General features: G+C 48.8%; 2 protein-coding genes across 3 annotated transcripts in view; both read right to left on the reverse strand.

Moving 5' to 3' along the window:
• Window positions 1-433, reverse strand: part of LOC135400805 (large ribosomal subunit protein bL19m-like) — a 32,193-nt gene extending 31,760 nt beyond the window's left edge. The window contains exon 1 of one of the 2 annotated variants that reach the window (XM_064632729.1): window positions 343-433. In XM_064632729.1, coding sequence (XP_064488799.1) covers window positions 343-361 — 19 coding nt within the window. In that variant the 5' untranslated portion in view covers window positions 362-433. The remainder of the gene's footprint in view (window positions 1-342) is intronic. The other variant, XM_064632726.1, reaches the window with a different exon arrangement.
• A 3,900-nt stretch (window positions 434-4,333) lies between these two features.
• Window positions 4,334-25,149, reverse strand: LOC135399793 (scoloptoxin SSD14-like). The gene is made up of 12 exons (XM_064631526.1): window positions 24,671-25,149; window positions 22,330-22,395; window positions 22,035-22,232; window positions 20,853-20,975; window positions 20,699-20,793; window positions 19,135-19,330; window positions 18,176-18,339; window positions 14,171-14,454; window positions 13,875-14,080; window positions 8,273-8,513; window positions 6,701-6,814; window positions 4,334-4,644 (listed from the first exon to the last, which is right to left on the reverse strand). Exons 1-12 carry the CDS (start codon window positions 24,892-24,894, stop codon window positions 4,489-4,491), a joined length of 2,067 nt encoding a protein of 688 aa, XP_064487596.1. The 5' UTR covers window positions 24,895-25,149; the 3' UTR covers window positions 4,334-4,488.
• Window positions 25,150-26,458: the final 1,309 nt, after the last annotated feature.

Genomic DNA, 26,458 nt, shown 5'->3' on the forward strand with positions numbered 1-26,458 from the left:
AACCTCTTTTTCTGGAAGTGGACCTTGCGGACTGTGCCGGTGTTCAGAGGTTCCTATAATGACATCTAAGAATAATCATTACGACCTATGGCTAAGGAGCGCACTATTTTCACAAGTGACCTTGGAGCTCCAGAGGGGTGGGGGCATGGCCCCCCTTCTCCCCTCTTCGTACACCCATGCTTGCATGGTCAACCGCGGCAGAACTGCGCATATGCAATCTTCAACGGAGTGTGCCACATTCTTGCGTCGCCTCCGAAAGACTGGCTCATTTGCACAGAACTTCAAATCTCCATGCAATCAGCAATCTTTGTGATTGGAACTTCTTGCATACGAAATACTCACCGCGCTTCAACGACGTCATCAAAGCAGGCCACAGCGTAGCATTCCAATGGATTCCACTGCCACTGCGGCATTCCCGGTAACAAAGCTGACAAGAGGGCAAAAGGAGCACTCGTCCAGACAGCGAAGTACAGGTTGGGACAAAAGTTTACGGAACACGCGAGCGACGTACTTTTTCTTCGGTGCGACACCATAGCGGCAGCCGGAAGCGGGTGAGTTCACTGTTTCGGAGGGATGGAAGGGTGCGCTATGAGCGACACACAGCGGTAACTCGTACTTCCCAGGCACACCCAAGCGACACTGGAGCGACCACTGCGTGTCGCTAACAGCGCATCCGTCCACCCCTCCGAAACAGTGAACTCAGCCGCTTCCGGCAGCCGCTAGGGTGTCGCACCGAAGAAAAAGTACGTCGCTCACGTGTTCTGCAAACTTTTGTCCCAACCTGTACCATATACAGTCGAACCTCGATATAACGAAACTCACGGGGACCGCAATTTCTTTCGTTGTATCGAATTGAAGGTCACAGATGGCGATCTTTACGGGGGCGCGCGCCGTACATAACCGTCGATAACTCCCGCTACGATGCGGAAAATCTTTTCGTGAAAATGACAACAACTACAAATACAGCGCCAAAGGGCACCTACGGCATTTTATTCTTGCGTGAAATAGCCGGTTATACGCGTCTGCGTCGTGCCTAGAAGACTCGGTATCACGCATTGTTCGTACGCCGCCAAAGCCTCCGCAGCTTTCTTCATATCGTGTTGCGATCCCGCAAACGTTCTACGTCTATAGCAGTTAGTCTACCGTTGCTACGGCATGTTTGTCCCCGTCAAGAAAATCATCTAGGCTGATTTCGTCACTTACGCCGCCACGCGAACGAAAAGTTTCCCACACGCGCGCGATGGCGCGTCTCGTGCTCTTTACCTTCGTCTCTCGGGTCTCGGCGCGTCCCGTGCTCCTTACCTTCGTCCTGTACTTGGCTGCAACTGGACAGTTCGAACCAGCGCGAAAAGGAGAAGCCTCAGAAGGAAAATCCCTAACCTTCCAATGACTCAGACTTCCTTTTGTAGGTACCAGATTCCTCCCGACCCTAATCGCGCTTGCCATCTTTCGCCGCGGGAACAGGACGCTGCTTGCACCCTTTGTTTTCATGACCCTAAAGTCGGCTTTGGGGTCATAAACCTTATCTCGTTCTTTCGCTGTATCAAGGCGGCGGCTAAAAAGTGTTTCGTGGTAGCGGGAGTTACAATACATTGATCTCTATGACCCTCCTGCGGGGGAATCCAAATTATTTCGCTCTATCGCGAATTTCGTTATGTCGCGTTTCGTTGTAACGAGGTTTCACCGAGGCTGACGCAAAGCGCTATCTGAAGCGGAAAACGAGAGACTTGTCAACAGATCTAGTAGGCCAACCTCCGTGTAGATGATTACGTCCCTTACATTGACCCAGACTACCATCCCAAGAACCCTCGAGAGACTACTCTAGACAATCTTGCACAGGATCCGACTGGGAAAGTTACACAGCCAGACTGCACCAGATGACACACTGCACGTTATCATACAGTGTCCTATCTTCAAGCAACAACGAGAACAACTCCAAGCCAAACTCCACAAACTCGACTCACGGCCCTTTAGCTTTTGCAAGCTGCTTGGCCACTCCAACAGCAAAGGAAAGCAGAAAAAGCGCTGTTTGCTTTCCTCAGAGGGAGCGGCATCATAAGCTGCTACCGAGCTGGACCCGATGACATAGGACCCAGACGTGAAAGCCACGCGTGATACCCATACAAGGGTGTCACAAGCTCTATCGCCCTGTGACCAACAGGCGATAACCTACAAGAAATGGAGCAGCAGGAACCCATTCAGGGAACCAACAGCTCCCGTCCACCATTCCAGATAATTGGTATAGTGGCACAGCACGGTCCTGAATTTGCCGACCCGACCTAGCCCGCCTCGGCTGCCGAAAACTGACACGGTATACGGCCCGCAGCTGCATAGGGAGATGTGTAATGCTGGTAATCAAACAGGTTCAGTCCATATACGGGAAGAGACTCATGATACAGCGTAAACCACACAACGCGGAAGCGCAGCCTTTGATGCGGTTTGCTAGTAGCAACACGGGCATCGAGTCTCGCGTGCCTATCTGCAGTGCACGTCGCGAGACGAGACGAGATGGCAAAGGCGAGAATAACGCGATGCCTATGTTGTAGTGTTAGAGCAGTAAGACTGAGTAAGGGGCCCAGGCTAGAGCACTGCACGGGCACGAGCTTTACGTTTATTATGCGGGCATGGGCCAGGCTCGGGTTTCAGCCACAACGCCGACCATACTCGGGCATGTACGCGAACATATTTGACGACACTGGACAGCTAAATTTTCATGTCACTTTTTTCTCCATTGGGTATGGGATATCATGGTATTCTCATCTGAGAACTCTGACTTTTTTATATGTGATCATGCTTATTTCGTGTAATGGGTCTGGATTTCACACGTGCACTCACACAGATTTGGGGACGAATGGTGTGGAGGGCGCGCTAAGAGTCCGGCACGAGGGTGTTAGGTTAGGTGTTCTGACATATTTCGTTCGCGTGAGAGTTCGAGAAAGGGGAACTAACACCGGTGGCATGCGCAATAGAGCGGAGATGAGTCTCTCTTGAACCGCAAGGTCCACACATATCGGCCACGCGCCGCTGCGCGCTGCCTTCTCAAGCAAAGAGCGGCTTGACGGCGGAGAAACACACCTCCTCACTCTCTACCAATCAGCTGCGTCCTTTTCCTCGCTGTGCTGTGATCTTTAGTAAATCTAAATACGCCTCCGGGCCTCGAGAACACATAGAGCAGAGGCGGGCTCGAACCGGGCCTGAGCATGGAAACAGTCGGGTACGGGCTTGTCCGGGCCGGGCCCGGGCTGGAAATCTATAGAAGACGTTGGGCACGGGCCGGGTGCGGACCGTAGGAGCCAGGCCTGGGCCGGGCACGGGCCTGAAAATTAGGCCCGTGCAGTTCTCTAGCCCAGGCACTTTGTTGCTTTGTTTGCAAAACGAACGTTGAGGATTAAATAACGTACAAGAACGGCTCACAAACGCTCGGCCCAACTCAGACCCGAGTACTCTCGGACTGGACCCGAGCCCGCAGTGAAAACGACTTTGAGGCCCGATTTCGGCCCGCGGGTTTTCCCGGTCAACAAAACTTGTTGCAGTAATATTGCAGCAATGTTGCCATGTCATATCGATGTTACATTGCTAATACCCGCCCTTCTTATATTGCAGCAATAATACAGAAACAACATTGCAGGAACACTGCATTGACACATTGCAGCAACATTCCAGGAACAGCATTCACCATAATTAACAGTAGTCACAGCCTGATATTCTACAGTCTATCTAATTCAACATGTTATACATGTGTAGTACATCGGCACTGAAAACACGAAAGCAATAAGCGCGGCCGATCTGCTTGTCCGCGTCATTTTGCTCATTTCTGATTACTCTGTTCTTTTTCACATAGAGTGTCAGCAATGTTCCTGTGACACTGCCACAACATTGTCCCCACAACATTGTATCAGCAACCTTGCTGGAATGTTCCGCCACAGTTGCATTGAAAACAGTGTTGCAGGAACAAACTAACATGTTTCCAGAACATAACCTCCGCAATAATATTCAACTTCATGATGATGTTCATGAGTTGTTGAAAATGGTGTTGTGGTAACGTTGCGCTTGGTTGTGGAACATCGCTGCAACACAGCAACGTTGCAGCAACATTACTGCAACTTTCTGTGTTGACTGGGTTTCAGGCTAGCCCGGCCCTTTGCAGAGCCCTATAGTATGTAGTTCTGTGGGACTGCACGAACCCTAGAGAAAGAGGGATTGCACTCCGCTTCATCCCTCCCCTTTTCCCTCCTCCTCGTTCCTATCACCTTATGGTCTAGCAGGCCCCTATCTCAATCTTCAATTTTTCCTTTTTAGACGAGAAAAGACCGACGAAACGTAATACTTGCCACGTTCTTTTATCCCTTATTATTTGAATATTACATAGTTTGCCGTGTCAACACTGTGCTGTCAGAGTGAACGCTAATCATGCGCATATGACACCCACGATGAGTCGGCAAGTCGGACAGTCTTCACAGTGACGCAGCAGTAGCAGCACGGGGTAGGCTAGTCGCCGTCAACCCCCCCAGAACTCTGATGACGGTAGTCGTAACTGCCATTAAAGCGGTTCGTGCGAGGATCGCGGGCGACAGCCACGACGTTGCCTTCCCACGGCGCAAGCACCATGTGATGTCCTCTCCACTGCAACCCAGCAACCACGTCCTGCACATGTGCATGGTTTACATGTAACATACCAGTTTTATTGCAGAGCGATCGGCCTGTCTGGCGCCCACAGGGGTGCCCCCATGCGGTCGCTGGTAGCAAAATCGCCATCTTGTCCTGACTCCACTTTACAGGCGCATCATCATTTTGACTCTCTTCATCGAACTTGACCTCTACCCGAGAAACGTCATCATGACGTTGGTAGACAGAATGAAACCGAAACAAATCGGAAGGAGATGGCTGGGTTTCACCAATGGGCACTTGTTCGCTGCCCCCTATTGAAAGAAATGTAGCACCGGTTGTCGCGTCCCTTTCAGGGACCATCGTAATACCCTCAAGACCGTGGCTTTCGGGCGCGACCTTGTTCGCCCCTAGCTTCCAGTGTAGTTCAACTCTACCAAATTGGTGGCGCTGTCGAACACTATGACGTCATTTGTTTACAAACAGCGGGAGGTTTATAAGCTGAACAGTTCGAACAAATTTTGAGTTCATGTGAATTTGGTTTTGTTCCGTTTTGGCAGTGGCTAACATTTCCTTGTCCGATATCAGGATCAGTTTATTCCTGCGGATTCCCAGTGCATCACGTCGGCTGAGCAAGGCGTCGTTTGGAATGGTGGGTAGTCCGAGCAGGCCACATACGCAAGAATATATTGCAGGAATATTGGATGAAACTCATTGGTATAGGTCGAAAGACGTTACAAACGTTACGGCGCAGTTCGGCCGCCGATTACGGGCGGCGCCATATTCATGGTCACGTGTACGAGTATGTTTCCCATGACGTAGGCCCAGGACGTGTTCAGAATGCATAGCGTTCCCCGCGGCACGCTATCGTCCATGGAGCGATGTGTGGTAGAGCACCCCTGAACTGCCGATGGTAGTGGCATTGCTCAGTCGTACTGGGCCGACTTCACAGGGAACTGTGCGGGCATTAGCATTAATTACACCTACTGGAACTCAGGAAAAACACACAAGCAGCACAGTCAATGCCGAGATTTGCACCCGGGTCACCTGCCAGCTTCGGCTACTAAGCCACGGCTGCAGGAGAGCCAGCATGACAAATATGCGAGTTTTTTTGTTTTGTTTTTTGTCTGTGGAGAGCGTGAATAGATTGATTCTATTGTTATTCATTAAGACGGTAAAAGTAGGACGCCCCAAAGGAGTGGAGTGGCACGTAGTGCAAACAGTGCATGCTTCTGCGGTCTAAGAAGCACGGAAATAGCATTTCGGATTGCTCGACTCCCAACCTAGCCCGCCATTAAGTCCACCAACCAGGAGCGATGTTGCAAAACTATTTAGCTGACATTTATGACAGTATATAATATTCTTAGAAAGTTTAGTTGTAGTAATTTGATTACATATGTGGTGTCATGAGTGGTGAGGGCGCGTCAAGAGATTGGAAGTAGTTTGAAAAGCTCGTAATTTCAAATATATTCAAGAATGCTGCTTAGAATGACGCCGGTAACTAGAAGAACTTTCGCGTTCGTCACACTGGACCCCTCCATATATATATTCTCCTCGGATTTGCGCGATTTGCATGGGTCAGCCCGTTGCAGGGGGGGGGGGGGTTGCCCTGGCTACGTAACTGGTGCTCAGTGATCGTGAAGTGAGGGGCACAAGCGCTGCATTTTCGCACTGTGTGTAAACGGCGAGGAGCTGAAAGCTTTTCACTAAGGCGTAGTACGCTGCTGAGTCTCACTGAATATTTGTGTATGTTCAACAATTTTCACAATTTCAATGCGATATCTTGCAAAGCAGCGTCTTCTCATGGAATAGATTAGATTAGTATAGAGTAGAAAGAAAGAAATGGAAACGTTTTCTCATACTTTCACGTACTTTTTGCCACTTGATGATAGATTACGAAAATATTCTGCCGCGCAATACGGAACCTGTTCTGAGATAAGCCACCGCATAAATTGGAATAGAAGTCGAACTTCCTTTCGAAAATGGACCACACAATTTGGTCCACCCTTGACTATGTATTGGCCACTGGCAGAGGAGAAAACACACACAAATATCCCTAAATAAATACCATCATTTTGGTAAAATACCTACTTACCTTATCAAGAGTATCTTCGTAACGGAGTTCGTCAGGGTAGAGCTGGTTATGTAGTCGCCCGCAGTCAATGGCTTCCTTCACTGAGTGATTCATCCACAGGATCCGGATCATCACCTGACGAACATACGCAACTTGCATAAGAAGATGTGTGTTCGATAGATCAATTATCGTGTGTAGAAAGTTCCTTAAGGGGGTTGTGACACTTTGATACATGTGGTTTATTACATAATGAACGCATTGTACTGCATTTGAGGAAAGAGAATTAGTCTTCTCTCACAGCACACACGCCCGAGTAAAGCGCAGACGTCAGAGACCTCAGAGCTGCGGCCTCTCCCATTGGTAGCCGCAAGCACGTGACCTCTCTCGCGCTGCCTCACTGGCGGCGACGCGGGCTGTGATTGGTCAGAGCCAGTTGAGTTTCGGTATTGGCAGTGCCAATTTTCTACGCCTGGGACAACCTGGGATGACGTGTCGCAAGTCCTTTAGGAGTCGTACGTGTCCTTGAACGTCTTGAACTCTCTTGAGCAGAAGAACTCCTTACTGATGCGCCATTTCTGCAATCTTCTCGTAGATCTCCCGTTATTTGTTGACCACAGGAAATGGAGAAATGTGTTTTCTCCAGAGCCGTTGGCATGCACGTGGTTATTTGGCAAACAAAAACCATATTCCACACGTTGAAGAGCAGGACTCCGGTTATACATCTAGGTTCGCACCCACCCTGTCCGTCCGTCTGAGGTCCGGCATCTGCCGACCTTTTATCTCACCGTATGCAGTCTATACCTTTTATTATGACACTCGTTAATATGACATCCTCACTTTGCGACAGTTTTTCTGGGGAACCGTTTCTCCCCCATAGAAGCAACTCGTATTTTCTCCCTCCCTATTATCACAACTCGTTAATCCGACCAGGACCAAACTTCTGAGGTCGGAAGGCGGGTAGAACAGTGTATTCTGCCTCCGTTATTATGACCACCAACTGTTGACCTCACCGAATATGAACAGAGTTTTGAGGACGAACGGCGGGAGAACACTGGTGTTCTGTCCCTATTATGAGCACCGACCCAGCAACCCTGCTTAGACGCGTAGAAATCCAGTGAACCGGTAGGGACGTGTGAAGGGAATTGCCTCAGGACGAGAGTAGTTTTGGGCACCGTACTCATCATTGGCATAGTATTTAAAGGGTTAGGTATGAAGGGTTAGGTATGACGTGTTCTGTTCCACGAAGTACAGTGGTCTCTAGTGAGGGATGTGCGGACGATGACGTCCAAAGCACAACCCTGCTTTCAGCTGAATTCATTGTGAGTCATAGTTCTTGCACAGAAAGCAGTACTTAGGACAGCCACAGCTTCGAAACCACTAAATCCTCTGCTTCTCAGAATACGTAGTAGATCCACACGCGGTGTGTGTGTGTGTGTGTGTGTGTGTGTGTGTGGCGGGAGGGGGAGAGGAACGATGTTTTCCGGGTGTTTCTCGTTAGCATGACAATTCGCTTGATGACCAAAATTAACGAGTTCGGACTGTACACCAATCCTCTGTACCATACTACCGTGCATTACTTTCCCGCTTCCCTACCTGCGCAATGCCCGTGGTGATAGTAGCAGAGCCCGTAGACGTGATGGCCAAAATGACATCCCCATTGGCATCGACGACGATACTCGGCGCCAGCGATGACATGGGTCGTTTTCCAGGAACTATGTAATTGGGAACTGCCGGAGGCAGGCCGTAAACATTGTCGCTGTACGGCGACGAAAAATCGTTCATCACGTTGTTCAACCAGATGCCGGTTTGATGCGAACGGAATAATGCGCCAAACCTAGGAAGAAATCGACAGCTTTGCTCCACACATTTAGCTGGAACACTTGGAACGCAAGAAAATTCTACGGTGCACTTAAAGGGACTAGGAGACGACTATGTTGTCCTTCGTTCTTTTTTCTTTTGTAGAAAACATGCTCTGAACATACAGGCGAAATTGTACGTTATACGTTCGGCAAGCAGACAATTTTCTCACGACAGAATTTAAACGGAGTACCGAAACCGATGCACCTGGTGACACGTCAAGGCTAGTAAAGGTGAGCGACTGCAGCACGGTCGTGGGGAGAAACCGAGGAGGACATATAATATATGTATATACTAGTATATGCAGGGTGCTTCACCTAACGCGATAAAAAATTCTAACTGGTGACATACTCGCCGGAGGATTGTGGGACTTTTCGGCAATTACCTTCTGGGCCTTGGACAATTTTTAATTGCCGGAAATTTACATTTCAATTGAACTTGACTTCACTTTTTTTTTTTTACAGAAATATGAAGTCCTCCACGAATAACCACAGACCCAACAAAAACTATTGACAGCATCGTAACAGAAATAGTCGAAAAAAATAGTGAAAATAACGCTTTAGCCCGCCGCATGATTTTCGCAAAGACGCGCGCGCGACATGTGCGTCTAGATGAGGAAGTGTCCCCGCCTTCATTTTTTTTTCCTTCCTTGTGATAAGACGGTTATTTTGTTTTCTTTGTGATAAGACGGTAGTCACTAGCATCAATGTCAAAGCGGGGGAAAGAAAGGTAAACAAGAGGCGCGGACACTTCCTCCCCTAGACGGACATGTGGCGCGCGCTTCTTTGCGAAAATCAAGCAGGCGGGGCTAAAGCGTAACTTTCACTTTTTTTTCGACTATTTCTGTTGCGATACTGTGTGTTAGGTCTATGGTTATCCGTAGAGGATTACATATTTCTGTAAAAAAAGTGAGGTTCGCTTGGCAATTTTCTAAGCTCAATTCAAAAAACAAATTTCCCTGAATTAAAAATTGTCCAAAGCCTTCCTAAATGGTGGCAAAAGTTTCTAGAAGGTAATTGCCGAAAGTCCCACAATCCTCCGGCGAGTACGTCGCCAGTTAGAATCTTTTTATCGCCTTAGGTGAAACACCCTGTATATCCTCCTTGGGATAAACCCTGCCACCGATGTGCACCATTCCGTCACCGACGACGTCTTCGGGCACCGAATGAAACGCCAATACGCTACGACAGTACGTCTCTGCGCAGGAGAGAAAGAAAAGGTTGGATGAAGCACGGTGACAAAGCATCTGTGACAAAGCAAACTAAAAAAGAAGTGAAAAGTGCATGCAGGTCAGCTGGCCACCAGCTCCTCTTTTTCTTCACATACGAGTTTCAACATCCTCCCGCCGCGAAATATGGTGTTCACACTTCAAGATGGTAGAGATGCTGTGCGGGAGTTTTCGTTGTCTTGCCGTCTTGGCGTTTAAGGAGGCACGACCTTACGTGACCATCCTGACCTTCGTAGGTTTCCATGATTCTGCCGATGTCCCATAGGTTCCTCGGCCTGTTGCTTTCAATCACTACTACGTCGCCAGGTCGTAGCCTCTTGGAGTACGTATAATCAAAATGATGTGCTGACCGGAGCAGCAAGAGATATTGGCGTCTCCAGCGTCTCCAAAACTGCTGCATCAACTTTTCTCGGTATAGAGCATTTTACGCGTCAGTTGATCTTTCGTTGATTGATTCTGGTCGTCATACTGTGTTGCTGGCTGCGACGGCAGGGCGATAACTCTCTTGCCCACGAGAAAGTGGGATGGACATAGTACGTTTGAGTCGTCCAGACCGCTGCTAGCGTACGTGAGCGGCCTGGAGTTGACTACCGCCTCAACTTCGGTCATTACTGTTCTGAGTTCTTCAAAGCCGAGCGACACGTCTTCCCCAGAACTTTACGAAGGGCAGACTTCACTGTCCGGACGAGTCTTGCGGTGCGAAGGTGCGACCGCTCCCACCGTCGATTACATCCCGTCGATTACGTACATCTTCGCGGGGTGACAGGCCAAGCTCTGTACGTCTGCAGGAGGACTTCAACAGCATTTTCTCGTGAAGCGATAGGCCGGGCCCTTTTACAAGGTGTCGACTGTGCTGCAAGATTTGTGCTTTCTCCAGCGTGCTTGGGTACACTCTCTTTCCTGCACACGGCAAGTGCATGCTTTCCTTGACATCTGGAACAGAAAATTCGAACTTTGCAATCCTTGGCCCTGTGACCTTTAACGTACAACGGAACCAGCGAAAGTCCTTTGATGGTAAGGCTGACTTTCTATCCCAGAGCATGGGAGATGTACAGGTCTGAGTCTTATGAGCCTGCTTGCAGAACAAACATTCCTCTTTTGTAGCAGACGATGAGTGAAGGGCAGAAGCTGATGGGAGGGCTTTAGGGCGAGCTCCTTTCTTGTGGCCTTGCTCGAATCCATCTGTTTTATTATTTTGTGACCATTGGGACCCTTCTCTGCTCTCAACCTCTATCATGGCGGAATTCAATAGCTTTTTCAGATCTTCTTCGGCCACACTGCCTTCTGCTGAAGAACTTGCCTCAGTGCCGGCCGCAGTGGCTGTGGATGAGAGGCTTGACTGAAGTGCCTGACGTTTGTACTCCACAGACAGTTGACGAGGTAGAGACTGGGTAAGGATTTCTGCTAGCATAGCTGCATAAGAGGCAGGCTGCACATCGGCTGTTTCCAAGCTTCTCATATGAACTTCGACGTGATCGTAGAGGTTCCGTAATCCTGCAACGTCGTGCACTGATTTAACAGTAGGTAAATTGCGGATCCGTTGAAGACGCAACTGGCGGATCTACTTGATGTCTCCGAAACGTTCTCGTAGAAGACGTATTGCATCTTCATAACATGAGGCCGTGGTAGGTAACCCTGCTATGGCTGATGCGGCAAGACCAGTCAGATGAAGGCGCAGGTAATGAAACTTATCCGAGACGGACAGACCTGTGTTATCGTGAATGGTACCCTTGAACTGTTCCCAGAACGATGTCCATTGTCCGTAGTCCTCGTCAAAGGGGGTTATTTTAAGTACGGGCAGCTTGGGACCTTTAGACCTAAGTTCTGATCGCTGGCTCGTGACGTTCGTTCCTGTCGCGTCCTGTCCTAAAAGTCGCTGTCTGCTGCTTTCGCTTTGTAGTTGCAGTCCGCTGTAGTGCGCTTGCAGGTCGATGTCATTCCGATAGCCTGATCTTCATATTCGGCGATAGCAAGGAACTCCGCTTCGGCTGTAGGTATGAACTCCTCATACTGAGCGTTGATTCGGTCAAGTTGTCCGTTGCTCTTTTCAATTCGATCCTTGTGGGACTAGACCCCTCCATTGTGAAATTCGGAGTAGCCAGAAGAGCAGTTGCTTCTCAAATAATCTTGGTGTTCTGCGCTCTCCTGCACGCGCTCTTCGCCTTTAAATAGATCTCTACCTGTTTGTAAACACATGACGTCAGGGCCCAGAAGAAGAACTGTCTCTGTTCGAAATATCGGCGGCTTCTGTCCTGAGGCAACTCCCTTCCTATGACGTCATAGTGTTCGACAGCGGCACGAATTTGGTAGAGTTGAACTACGTTCAAAGATAGTGGCGAACAAGGTCGTTGCCTAAGGCCACGGTCTTGAGGGGATTACGATGGTCTCTGAAAGGGACGCGACATTCGGTCCTGCTTTTCTTTCAATAGGAGGCAGCGAACAATTGCCCTTCCGTGGAACCCAGGTCTCCCCTTCCGATCTGTTTCGGTCTGTCTACCAACGTCATGATGACGTTTGTCGGGTAGAGGTTTATTCTCCATAGCTCTTTGTTCAACGGAAGGTGAGAGCCTGTCGCTGTAAAAACTTGAATCGATGAAGAAAGGATGACTGCTTCACTTCCCGATCCCGGGTTCCAGCACCAAATTGTGAAGAACAGAAGGACTGAAAGCGGGTCTAAGTAAGAGCTTTAATCAGAACAAGTGAGCGAGACCACGCAATTCGGTTAACTAAAAGAAGAAGTGAAAAGTGCATGCAGGTCAGCTGGCCACCAGCTCCTCTTTTTCTTGACATACACGAGTTTCAACAGGAGGTATTCGCAGACGGGCCACAACACTATGTTGAAAAGATGAAGCAACGTGGACCTCACGTGCAGTTGGAAAACCCTTCCCTTTCACGATGGGAAAGGGAAAGCTGAGGGACTGCGCGAAAGGCCAACGCCCCTACATACAGAAGGTCCTCCTCTCCCTCCTCCGCTACGTGGCCAAATAAAGTCAGAATTCGTCTGCTACAGCGATTCGCCGTTCTGCGAATTCAAGAACGCGCAAATGATTGCAGCTAATTTGGAACCTGTAGACTTGAACCTGTAGACAAAAAAGTGCAACACGCGTTCTAGAAAATCAATCTTGAGGAAGATATTGGGACCGCTTTGCGCTTTATTTTAAAGTTGCCCCATTTAGTAGGCGGGGACGTTCAATCACTATTGCAGACGACGGTGGTTCGTCTCCATGGCTGCGACCGCTGAAAGCACGTTCGTGATTGGCTACGGCCGTTGAACACACGATCCCGATTGGCTGGCTCTTAGTTCTTACGTCACGTCGACGAGTTAGCAGGCTTTCTTTATCTAGGTGGTGTTGGAAAGGCTGATCTACTTTCATAGCGTATGGTTGACACTCCCTTATGCGTACCGTGCGCAATCTAAAAGTAAGGAGGCACCGGGAACACACGTCTAGCGTCAGTTACACTCTTAAAAATGAACTTCACCGCATAGCGCGCTGCTAGCTAACCATCATCTCGAATGATATCGTTATTTACCCTGATTTGTTGAAAACAGGAGGCGTACGCCTTTTTTGCGACAATTATGAACAGCATAAGTGTCACAAAAAAGGCGTACGCCTCCCATTTTCAAGAGATCAGGGCAGATAACGATCATTCGAGATGATGATTGGCTAGGATCGTGCTATCCGGTGAAGTTCATTTTTAAGAGAGTAGAATTGAGTCCTGGTCCGCGTATGTTGTTCGTCTGTCTTCGTCTTTTCGCCGCATTCCTGAACCATGAATACTATTATTAAAAATAAAAAAAGTCCTGGTTCGTGGGTTTCACGGCAGCGAGTGCCGTTCTCAGCAAACATTTTGTGAGTTCCATCGAAGATGGAAGCCTGGGCTTGGCGAAGCCTGGGCTTGGCCGAAGCCGAAGCGAAGCCTGGGCTTGGGCGAACACGGAAAGACACAAGACAAACAAAAACGAACACGCCCAAGCTAAGGCTTCATCTTCAATGGATTTCGTCTATGCCATTTTATCATTTGGTGGAGAGTTCCAGAAACTTGATAGTCCCTGCAAGGATGGGGCTGTTCGGTGTTTCCAGCATGCGTAGCACACCTCCATACACTTACTCTGTGTTAATTGACGTAGTCATAGCGAAAGCGTCTCCGTTTGGAGCAAATATACACAGCTGGCCAGAGCCGTGATCCTGGATTTTGCTCATATCCATGCCATAGAAGGAGACATCGGCCTGCGGCTGACCACGAATTTTCTTGGAAACAAACCTTGTAACATTTCTGCTCAGAAGGGACTTGACAAGATTCCCCAGAGCTATTCCCTGTAAGAAAGACAAATAATAACAAATAAACGCGAGAAATCATGTCCCTTCTAAACGGACGTCCCTCAGAACGTCCCTCGAGTGACTCACAAGATCTTTCGAAACATCCAAAGCAGCGGGGTCACGGAAGTACGGACGTTTCCCAAAGCCGAACTTGAAGGCCTCCACTATGTGATGCCACGTCTTCTCGTCGTCCTGTAGCATGCCGCTGCTGCTACGTAATTTGTCCACTATGCCCATAATGTAGGCGACTAACGTCCCACCGGAGGGCAGAGGAACACCGTAGATGGTAGATTTATCTGAAAACTCTGCTTGCAACGCAGGTTCGAGAACAGCTTGGAAATCCTCGAAGTCGGTGTGGTCAATTATGCCCCCTGCATTGCGACGGAACCTGTGTTACAGAAAACAGGCGTTCACAGCAAAACGGTCACTACGGGCACTACGGTCAAACAGTCAAAACGGTCAAAACGGTCGCTGGCACTACGAACGCCAGGACCGTCCTGGCTCTGCGAGATCGTAAGTGTTCAGCTTGCGCCAAGAGATTTGTGGCGCAACCAGGTTCACAACAACCGTATCGTTCACTGAGCTGCTAGAGCCCCCCCCCCCCCCCCCACACACAAACACACACTAGGCCCGATAACTCATGACCGCATGACGGAGGCATGACATCGAACAATGAAAGCACAGAGGTGATAATGGGAAAGTAGTAGGAACGTTGAGGAGAACGGAAGCCTTGTAGGACATAGACATGTGGCATAGGACAGAGACATGGACATGCGACGTAGACATTACATCAAGTCTGCAGAAAATCGCCACCGATCTTCGGTGTTGCGGGATACGCTTTGACAGGGGTATAGGGCAATCGACCATCTCAGGGCCGGCTGAGCCCCTCTGAGCCCGCCTGGCGCAAAGAAGTCACCTTTCGGGAAGCAAGAATACGATAGGGGGCAAATTTCCAACGTGTCCCCCGGGAGGCGAAAAGTAGACGCCGGTACTAGTTCATGTCTCAAAGTGGGAGAGCGTCCCACAAAGCGTAGGGAGGAGAGACGAAGCTCTAGAAGTAATGTCGTAAAATATTGTATTTCGTTAAGGCACATGGTCGTCGGACTTGGCTACTCCTCCTTGCCTTGGACCTGTTATTTTCCAGACATCGAAGTTCATATTGTTCGGAGCGGACACTGGCATAGCCGGGGGAGGGGGGTTCTCGGTGTTTAACACCCCGAAATGGTACCTTTGGTGGGGCGTTGGGAGAGGTAAACGAGGGAGAAATTCTTTCCCATGTTACGCACACATAGAACCCCTCCAGAAATATTTTTCTGGGTATGCGGCTGTCAGCTCTCGTCCGTCCTGCGGAGTGCAGGATTCTTGGATGTGGTCGGCTAACTTTGCTGCGCCATCAAGTGCCAGCCCAAGTGCTGGGATGAGGACCAAGCGTAAACTTGTTAGCAACTGTTGAAGAAGAGATGTCCGTTGTTACATCCATCAGCTGCCACATTCAGAAACTTCGTTACAGACGACACGCCTGCTGTGGTGCTGTAGTGACACAGCTAGTCCGTCAGCTCTCAAAATACGAGGGGTGATGTTCAAATCAAACCGGGACTTTTCATTTTTCGCAAAAGTAAAATGAACTTACAGGCGAGAAATTAGTTATATTTTTCAACGTAATCTCCAGCTACACTAGTGCACTTGTCCCAGCGCTTCACGAGGGCTTGGATGCTAGCAGCGCAGAAGTCCTTACCGGCGCGTAGCAGCCATGATCGGACCGCATTCTTGACCTCGTCGTCGCAGCTGAAGTGGCGGCCCCCAAGGAACGCCTTCAGTGGCCCGAAGAGATGGAAATCGCTGGGGACGAGGTCTGGACTGTAAGGGGGATGTGGCAGCAACTCCCAGCCAAGTTCCTGTAAGGTGCGTGTTTTGAGATGCGCGGTATGCGGGCGTGCATTGTCCTGTAGGAGGAGGACTCCTTTGGTGATGAGACCCGGCCGCTTTTGCTTCAGCGCCTTATGCACATCCCTGAGAACCTGGCAGTAATATGCAGTATTGATGGTGGTACCACTGGGCAGAAAATCAACTGAACAACGCCAGCCTTGTCCCAGAAAACCGTGGCCATGACCTTACCCGCAGACGGGGTGCTTCGGAACTTCTTGGGAGCTGGCGAGCTCGGATGCTTCGACTGTTTTGATGTGAGTTTAGATTCAGGAGTAAAATGGTGCACCCACGTTTCATCGCCCGTGATGATCCGATCAAGGAACGGCTGTCCTTTAGTGTTGAAACCGTATCTTAGCTCATGGGAGATTTCCAGTCTTCTCTGCTGGTCAAACACGAAAAGCTGCCTCGGGACCCAACGGGCACTAACTTTCCGAAACTGGAGATGTTCATGAATGATAGTGTTCAACGTTCCTACAGAAAAGACCGTCTTTCGAGCCAGTTCGAGACATGTTATACGTCGGTCTTTGAGGATCAGGCGCTCCACAAATTGGATGTTCTCAGGAACTCTGACACTAGGCTCTGAGCCGCCCTGGCCGGGATCGTCCTGCACTGATGTACGGCCGTCTCGGAAACGTTTGCACCACTCAAACGCTTTGCTGCGGCTAAGTGTATCGTGCGCCCATACTGAGCCTGAAATCTTCTGTGAATTTCAGGTGACTTTACGCCTTCATTCACGAGAAACTTGATGACAATTTGCTGTTCGATGTGCGCGCTCACCTCGTTGTCGGCCATCTTGTCCAGCACGTGTCTTCTGGACCACCACGTGGTGAACGCGGAGGCCTGTCGCGTGTGAAAATGACGAAAATGAAGTTGCGCAAGCCATTTGTACACTCAGGAGACAGAAAGTCCCGGTTTGACTTGAACACCCCTCGTATTACTGCGCTGCGGATAGGATGGCTGCATACAGTGAGGTCACGCTCCCTCCTTGCGCCAGATAATGTAATCTATCATATCCATCAGACTCACTCTACTTCCGTATTCGCTGTGAAATGATTTTTGCGAATTCCGAGTGCTCTGCCGGAAACGGTTCTCATGAACCGTGACTATCATACACACATCGACTTTTAACCGTATTAAGTGCATTGGGGCGTAGTTACCAAGCAAAAATATCGGTGCCTGACCGCCGGATGCAACTCTACGAAGCGGGCTTACGTCATGAACGTCCAGTTTCTCTCAGTCAATTATTGTGGATGGCCTGGGGCACACACCCGCGCAACCAGGTGGGTGCATGGTTTCGGTTTGGACAACAACGACGTCATATATTTGCCGTCGAAATCAGTAGAAATATGGCGAAACGCAAATTCTCAGCGATGGAGGAAGAGATTATGCGGTGCACAGCGTCTGAATCGTTCTGTACGCTGCAGCTCCCAAAAGGTCATCGACAGGAGACATTTTCTGACGAAGCAGCAGCTCAGAGAGGAAAACCTGCTCCGGGAATCACGGCTACATTACACTTCTGGTAGGATTCTGTGTCAACAGTTAGATACAGTCTTAGCTCCAGGTCAAATTAAAACATTTCACGGCAAAGTTTGCAAGCTTCCTTGTAAATTTTGCAAGATGCTCGCAAAAGACCGTCCGCGAATCGGTAATATCCGCTGTGTATGACGTCACGGGCAGTTCGCCTCGTAGGCGTGTTATAGCAAGCGACCGCCGTGGTTAATATAAAATATTTTCGCCAGTTGAACGACTTTCAACTTCATACTTCACGGAGTGAATGCTTTAGTACAGAGGAACAAATTGAAAGTGATCGTTGGCTCGTCAAATATCCTTTTATGGTCCCTTAAAGACTGACCGCATGACACTACGCAGAAAGTGTTAGAAATTTCTAGAAGGCGCGGATCAAAGGACCCGCACTTGAGCAACGATCGTTATTCTGTTGCAAGGCACTAAGCTATTTGCCATACAACCCACAGCAACAACAACAACAAAAAGAAAAACAGAAAATTTATGAAGGCCTCTGTCGCTGCACCTTTAAATTCTCAACAAAAGATCTGCGACACAGGATCACAAGTTCATGCTCTTCGTCATGGTATCGCTGACTACTTGCCTGGAGTTAGAGTCGAGGTATCGAATAACGTACCTTATACTTGGAGGAGTGCTACGTACCTTTATCTTTTATCTCCTGAGCAAGGAGCTCAGCGAAGTATCCTACTGAAAGTGTATCAGGGCCGGATACCGAGACGTTACGCAGCATGTCCGCTAACTTCTTGTTGATGAGACGCTCTCCTAGGGCCAAGGGCTTATCGGTGGTAGAATTGACGAGGACTTCCCTGCAATGTTTTATCTTTGGATAAATCTTTATATTGTAGAGACACCATCTGAGGTCCAAGTAGTCCGCATAGGGAACTATTAACTGAGCCTGGGGAAACGACACGCACGGAGAACGCACGTGGAAACTATATAACCGAACCTTTGTAGCGGTCGCCGCTGGAATGTAAACATAGCTTTCTTAATTAGTTAATTACCGTACTCGAATAACAACATTTAGCTGTACGATTAACACAAGTACCAATGACCGAAGTTTACCGTATCGCCGCCCACATATCCGCTACATCTCTGGCGTCTTTGGCCTTTCTGGTCGCTGTTTTAGGGGGCATTATGGGTGTGCGTATGGGGGTGCTGGGAAAATCCCTTGTACTGTCTGCTTCACGGTAATGGACCCTTTTCACAACGGCCTATGCGCATGCGCATGACCTTGAGGCGCCGGAGAGGGTTATCTCGGTCTTCGCTAGATGGCGCACTATCGGGACGACAAAAGTGGGGTCAACAAAAGTCGTCGGTCCCATTCCTGACCGGTTTTGGTCCTGTGTGCTACCCACGTAGACTTGTGTTGAAGCGCTCTGAGCGTGGTTCACTGAAGAGCCGCTAAGACACGACGCGTATCAAAGGGTCCAATCTTTGGAATGGCGACAGGATAACACTATAAGGTGGCGGTTTGACAATGCAAGCAAATTAGCGCCCTAAATTGCCATTTACATTATCCTTAATCAACGGCACTGAAGCTCTGACCTGAATCAGTATCGTTCTTCCGCCACAGAATTGACGTCCTGTCTATATGCACGTACCGGATGTCATTGTCCTGCATATAAAAGGTGTAGAGCTCCCGAATGTATTTCTCGAGATCACCGTAGACGGAGAAGCCGTTGTCAGCGTATTGAATGGCGTCTTCGAAGAGTTCAGCCCAGGGGACGCGACTGCCCGTTGTGTTGAGGATCTTCTGATAGCCACGTAATTCGCCAAATACTCCCACCGCCATACCATCTGTACAAACAAAAGGTCCGTGCACGCGTGTTAGTCGGGGAACGCTAGCCACACTTGAGCAATGTTGGGCATAGCATATCGGCCCCTTGCTCCCGTTTCTCCAGTGCGCGAAGCTGCGGAACACCCCCCCCCCCAACAAGCCACACAGAATGCGTAACCCTTACAGAGACTGTAGCATCCGGAAACCCATCTATGAAACCGCTAGCACTATGTTCGGCGTCGGCCGACAATCAACTCTGCAATTTATTTTCTGTTTTCGTGCGAAAGTGCTTAGATATTAAATAAACGAACTTTAAATATCAGCGTTGAGAGTTGAATATCAAGCGGAGAAGTGAGAGCGCTCAGAGGAGGAAAGGGGCCGTTCAGACGCTCTAACTCTATGAGACACCCGCACGGCCGCGGCCCTCCTTTTCTCAAGGTCGCGTCCTCATTGGTTCTTAGGGAGTGACGTTTTCTCGTTTTTCCAGAGAGGGAATTCCGGAATACTCCCAACATCAGGCGCTGCTCTTGTCATGGATTCCATCGAATAACAGTCAAACTACGTCACTATTTTGCGTGAGATTTTCGATACGGTGGAGTGTGGTACTGGAGGAATAAAATGACACTAATTTTGAGGTCAACTGGAACGGATGTGACCGTCTCTTTAAAAAGCCACTACGGACTAAAAGCGCGTGTTTTCACAGTCCTACCGAATCACAATAACAATTCGTATTTGCAACTGCAATTTGTAATTGCAGCCCGCGTGTCTCGCACTGTATATTCTCTCAAAACATTGTTCCTCTATGAAGCCCGGAAGTATCATAAAATTAATTTTGATATGCACATAAAGCGTCTTCAGGTGCGCTGCACAATACAATACACGTTTGGACTTGTGTTTTCGGGTTTTATGTTTTTGAAAATCGGGGTAAAAATCGAACTTTATATCAGAAGCCGTAAAACAGGGCCAACTCCGGTGATATCCTGTGGAAAGAGAGAGAGTTTCTTGCATTTTAGATTGAAAGAATATGCGCTGAGTATCAAATGGATTACGTTCTCCATGCCCGTATCGGTGGTTGAACTGACAATTTGCAAAGTTTATATCCAATTTTTTTCTGGTTTTACCTCAAGTGATGCTGATGTAAATCCGAGGTAGGAACGGGTTTTACCAGGTTTTACATGCTAAACATGCAGGATTTTGAGCCACGTTAAATGTCACCCCACGAGCAGTGGTTGTCGGTGTGCAAACCTCCCCTCCCCGCCGAAATCGTACATCTAGTAGTGTAATTGGGAGATAGAAAACGAGGGTGAGATCCTCTCCCTATGTAAGGTTTCCATAGAACCACTCCCGAAATATTTTTCTGGCTATGGAGACGCTTCTTCAGCATATACCTCGAAGAGAAGAGTCGCTCTCACGGTACATCTCCACGTTCGCCGACTTAGGTGCCCTTGATCTGCAGTTAATGGCATGTGCGGTTTTCTTCTCCCTGTAGAACGTGAGAGCCTCGCTTATTTTCGTTCTGTGTCCCAATAGGGATATGCATACCTGTCATAATAGATGGCGAAGAATCCACCGCCAAGACTACATCTGTGAGGCATCACAACGCAAGTACAAAGAGCAGTTGCTACAGCCATGTCTCCTATGGTACCGTTCTTCTCGAGTATCTTTCTGCGGGAAAGAGCATCGACTGCGTTAGCGAGCAACGGGGTAAACAGCCTCATGGTCGTTGCTACCGAGGAGTTTTCTACATTTGAGGCTTGCGTTTGCTGGCCTTTCACAATGGACCAGGGCCTCACATTCTATAGGCTGCCCACTGCTTGCGACACCCTCCAGTTTGTGATGGAGCTATTCCCTATCGTTGGTGCGTGTACGGAGGTGCTGTCGCAAGATCGACTCCGAGGGGACATCAGCAGACACTAGGACAGTGCGGTCATTACAGACATACGACATCATGTACCTCTCGTGAGTCGTGACTGATGGTTCTGTGTGGCGCATAGAAATCACAAAGAGAGAGGCTAGAATGAAAAAAAAGCTATAGGAGAGAGAGTAGTGGGGGAGAGCAAAGGACTCGTGGGGAGGCGATACCTCCTCCCATAGCGTCTGGGAGGCGCCTTGATTTGGCCACGGCCTTTCCACGCGTGAACGCCAGCCCAATTCGGCACCCTGGTATCCAATCCTATCCAAATCGCGCTTCCTTCCGCTGGGTTCTGTGTGCCATGCTCTGTGTGAAGTGTGTTTGTTTTTCATACTTAAAAAAGACAAAACCCCATGTGCCGGGGAGACAAAAAGACTATACGACACAGTGCACTGACTGCATGACAAAACCAGAATGAAGCACCAATGTTGTTTGTTTTGTCTGCTGTCATCGTGTGTGCTTAGATTGCTTCGTATTCCGAAGGGAACGGGCATTGTACTGTTTAAGCATTGAACGACTCACTGAACTTAGGCGTACCATGTCCATCATGGCGGGTGGTATCACTTGTTGAAATACACTTTTCGCTCTTGGTTTCTTGTTGTTATGAGAGTTCTATGGTGTGACGCTAGGGACTTCACGGCTTCCCCTCGGTAAGGATTTTGGTAGAGCTTCTTCGTGCGCGACGATAGGGGACCGTCGCGCCACGGAAGTTATAGGAGGTGACAGACAAGTGTGTCGCAAGCAGTACCACCGAATTCGTATTTTGCTTATTCGTGTATACCAGTATAGATAGTTTGGTTGCTTGACGCTACCTTGGAACTCCCTGACATTCTTCGTTTCCAGTGACGGCGACCCATTCTCGATAAGATCCCATTTTTGTAGACGACACAGGCCTCGGCTGCCGTAGCACTCCACTATTCGGCTTTCGGGAAAAAATAATAAAGAGCACCAGTAGGACAGCACTGGTGATGGTTCCCGTGAATATCATGAGAGGCAAAACCATGTTTCTTCTGTGACACACGAGGAATGCATGTTTAAGAGAAAGGAAAAACGAAACGCTGGTTTGTACAGGCCTGGGAGACGCCTCTCCAATGTAAAATCACTCACCTCTTCGATGCTGTCATCCCCTTTCCCGATGGATCTTTATTACTGTCCGCTGGAGTAAGGATGCTCCTGAAACCATCATATTCTCTATTGGAATCTTTTTCAAGTGCCTTAAAATGCTGCCCTCTTGCGGCCGCCCTTATACGCATATCCCTGTATTATACCCCTGTTACACAAGCACTCTCAATTGCCGTTGAAGTCAACAGCAGTTGAACCTCCCAACGGTCATTGACTCTTTCCCTGGACCACCGAGCTCAACTTTTCTGTCACGTGATAAGTGTAGACTAATCAAATTAAGCATGCCACTACTTTGTTTAAGTGTGTGTTCTATAACAAATGGTGCGGTTACTTACTTTTTCTTTTCGCTTTGCGTTTAAAAGGGCTCAACTAAGCCGCGGCAAAGCCAGGACAGCCCATTAGAGGCGCCAACCCACAATGCGCAGGGTCGTCCAGCGGGATCCAGCTTTGCTTGTGTTGTCCCCCATACCCGGGTAAACATAATTAATCGGTGCCGACCAAGCCGTCCAGCAGCCAATCATGATTGCCAGCTTTGTATTCTGCGACAGTGTTGCGACAGTATTGACGGGCGACAGTATGAGCTTTAACATCTCGACAAAGCTCGACAGAGCTGTAATTGAATATCATCCGTGCAAATATTAGTTATATCTACTGCCCACATTCCTTCCACTGCACCCCCCTGTTGTCTCCTATAATTTTGCACTCATTTAATTCTACGATGTTTCTTTTCCTAAGGATGCGAACTGGATGTCTGCTACGATGCGGATGTAGTCTCTAGAAAACGCGTGTAACTTTTGGAAATCAACTGTCGACTGCTGATGAGCGCCTTCGAGGCTTGTGGTCGCAGTCACTGATTGCTGGAAAGACCCTGCCCCAGTGATTTGTTTTCGACACCTGAATCCCCCCCCCCCCCCTGTAGTTTCCATTCTCAGTCACCTTTATTGTTAGCATACTGTTGCAGAAGTGACATTTTCGTGTTGGTATTATTACGCCACGGGCAGTAGCTATACTGGAGCGACGCTTCTTTTGTACTTGGGGTACAGCTTTGGACAAAAACTTAGTGGCAACTTGGCGTAAATGCGAGAGAACTGCTATGCGCTAGCATAGTAGCGCCAGGATTAAGCGCGTAAATAAAAAATAAAATACCATTTAAGCGACACTTTTGCGACGTATGGATCCACTTAACGACATCGTGCGATTTTTCCGGTGTCTTTCGTGCCGTATAGCACGTATAACGCCGGCCCCAGCGACCGCACAGTGGCAGGATCGTGAACTGACTCGGCACAAGTGGGTAGACCCACAACTCCTCCGCCACAAACGGTTGCAAGTTCTACTCTGTTCTTTCCGCACTCATTACGTTTCCGAGCTCGCATGCGAAGGAAATCCTCCCACCCACCTTTCACTAACGACAGCGCAGGTATCAGTATGCAATAAAACCGCTAATCTCGACTAACAATATAGAGAGTGTTTCACCTAACGTGATAAAAAATTCTAACTGGCGAATTACCCGCCGGAGGATTGTAGAACTTTCGGCAGTTACCTTCTAGAAACTTTTGCCACAATTTTTAACTGCCGGAAATTTGTTTTTTCAATTGAACTTTAAAAATCGCCAAGCGATCCTCACTTTTTTTTACAGAAATATGAAGTTATCCACGGATACCTACAGACCCAACAAGAACTATGCACAGTATCGCAACAGAAATAGTCAAAAATAATAGTGAAACTTACGCTTTAGCCCCGCCTGCTCGATTGTCCCAAAGAGGCCCGGCGCACGGTACATGCGGGGAAAAGAGGAAGAGTCCCCGCCTTTTGTTTTACCTTCCTCCCCCCCCCCGCTTTGACCTTGATGCTGCTTGTTATCACAAAAAAGAGAAAAAAAAAAGAAAAAACGAAACAACCGTCTTACCACAAAGAAGATAAAACAAATGTAGGCGGGGACACTTCCTCCTCTAGACGCACATTTCGCGCGTGCTTCTTTGCGAAGAACAAGCAGGCGGGTCTAAATCGTAATCTTTACAAATTTTTTTTCGACTATTTCTGTTGCAATACTGTGCGTAGTTTTTGTTGGGTCTGCGGTTATCCGTGGAGGACTTCATATTTCTGTTAAAAAAAAAAAAAGTGAAGTTGGCTTGGCAATCTTCAAAGTTCAACTGACAAAAATAAATTTCCCGTAATTAAAAATCGTCTAAAGCCTTCCTCAATGGCGGCCAAAGCAGAAAATAACTGATGCAATTCCCACAGTCCTGCGGCGAGTACGTCGCGCCAGCTAGAATTTTTATCACTTTAGGTGAAACACCCTGTAACTCACTCCATAAAGCTCACTTACTGAGCCACAGATGTTGTGGTGGGTCGTGTTGTTTCCTGACTACCACGGGGGCGTGGTACCTCTTCCGGCTTGTAGGCCTTGAATAGTCCTTCGCTTTCGTTCCTCCCCTGGATGATCTGTTGGGGCTTCGGCTGGGGTACCGATGGATGTCCAGCGGCGCTGCGATTGCTACCACGACTGCTAACACTGCTTCCACGGCTATGGCTCTTATTTTTCTTCTCCATTATTGCAGCGGGTGGGTTGGCGCTCTCGGACCGCCGAAGTCTTCTGCTCTTCTTCTTCCTCCTGCTCCCTCTCGTGGTATCATGCAACACTACTACTTCGTTTATTCATCGCTCTCACCGCTTCTAGGTAACGTAGTGTACGTCATGTCTATATATACTTCCGGATTTTGCACCCGTTCCCTCGCGTGCTCACACACTCTGCACTGCTGTTGCTGCTGTCTAATTTTTTCCAGTGCCGGTACGCACACATTCAACATCGTCATCGACCGTATAGCAGCGGCGCAATGCCTTGCCAAAGCTTCTGGAAGGGCCCCTGGAAAAGAAGGCACCATAGGAAGAAGAACAAGAAACGACGACGTAATGGTACCGTGGTGCTACACGTGAGGTTTGTCTGCGCAGTGTGGCGACATGTTGTTCACGTGCCGCAGAGTAGGACTGCGGATAATTTGAACCGCCTGCGGTTCATTTTGACGTGCGCCGGAAATCTCCGACACACGTTGTCGGAAGCAATGTTTACCTCCCCCACATTGCTACCGCCCTCGGCCGGGATCGAACCCGCGCACTTGAGCTCAGCACGTTACCGACTGAGCTACCAAGGACGGTCCCTAAATTGCTCCGTGACTGGCACTGGATATTGGCTTTAGCCGCGTGCCACATTAAGAAGTAGAAGAAGAAACGAATAATAATAATTAGGAGCCCTTAGTGGATAACGGCCATTTCCCCGAGGATGATGAAGAAGAAGAAGGAGTAGATTAACACGAAGGAGGAGGAACTGCTTTTCGGACGCTTTTTTCCTGCTTTTCTCCTGGGGAAGAAGAAGAAGGAATGATGCCAGAAGAAGAAGAAGCGAAAGCCTCCTTACAAGTTCAGAAAATCCTAGAGTGCTTAGCGTCGCTTTGAACTATGGAAGTCTACTAATACGAAAGAAACGGGTGATCCTCCAAACTGTTCCGATTTCTCCCCTACCGATCCATTCTCCACGACGTATCAAGGTCAGTGAAAGCGAAAGGTGAAGGATTATTATTCGTTCCCCCGCTCAGCATGCGCCCAGGATGCAATGCGTGCGCAAAGAGCACCGGGATTTTCTGAACTCGTCTATTACAATTACCATTACTAAATACAAACTCGTTACAATAACCATTTAGCTTAGCCTTGGCCAATCTTCCTTGATGGATAACGGCCAGCATCTGACGTCGAAGAAGAAGCAGCAGGCTCTGGGATGGCCCACTCATACCGGAAGTGACGCTACAGGACAGCAGCCGGTCAACTAACACGTGGACGGAAATAAGAACAAAAATGGCGGGCGTTCCTCTGCGAAAAGCCCCGCAATGTCGCTTCCGACCTTCTGCACCCAGGGAAGCTCCTCATAGTAGATCCAGGACCATCGATGGCATCAGCAGTAGGACAAGGGTGGCGAGGGTACGCTCCAACCGCTCTCCTACTTCGGGTTCCACGTCTTCACCGACCTCTCGTCAACCTCACGACCAAGCAAGGCATGACCCTACAGGGCACTATTCACCGCCGCAAATTCTGTCTACATCTATCACGATTCGTACATCACCCG

Source organism: Ornithodoros turicata, chromosome 7, assembly GCF_037126465.1.
Source record: "Ornithodoros turicata isolate Travis chromosome 7, ASM3712646v1, whole genome shotgun sequence".
NCBI classification, from domain to species: Eukaryota; Metazoa; Arthropoda; class Arachnida; order Ixodida; family Argasidae; genus Ornithodoros; species Ornithodoros turicata.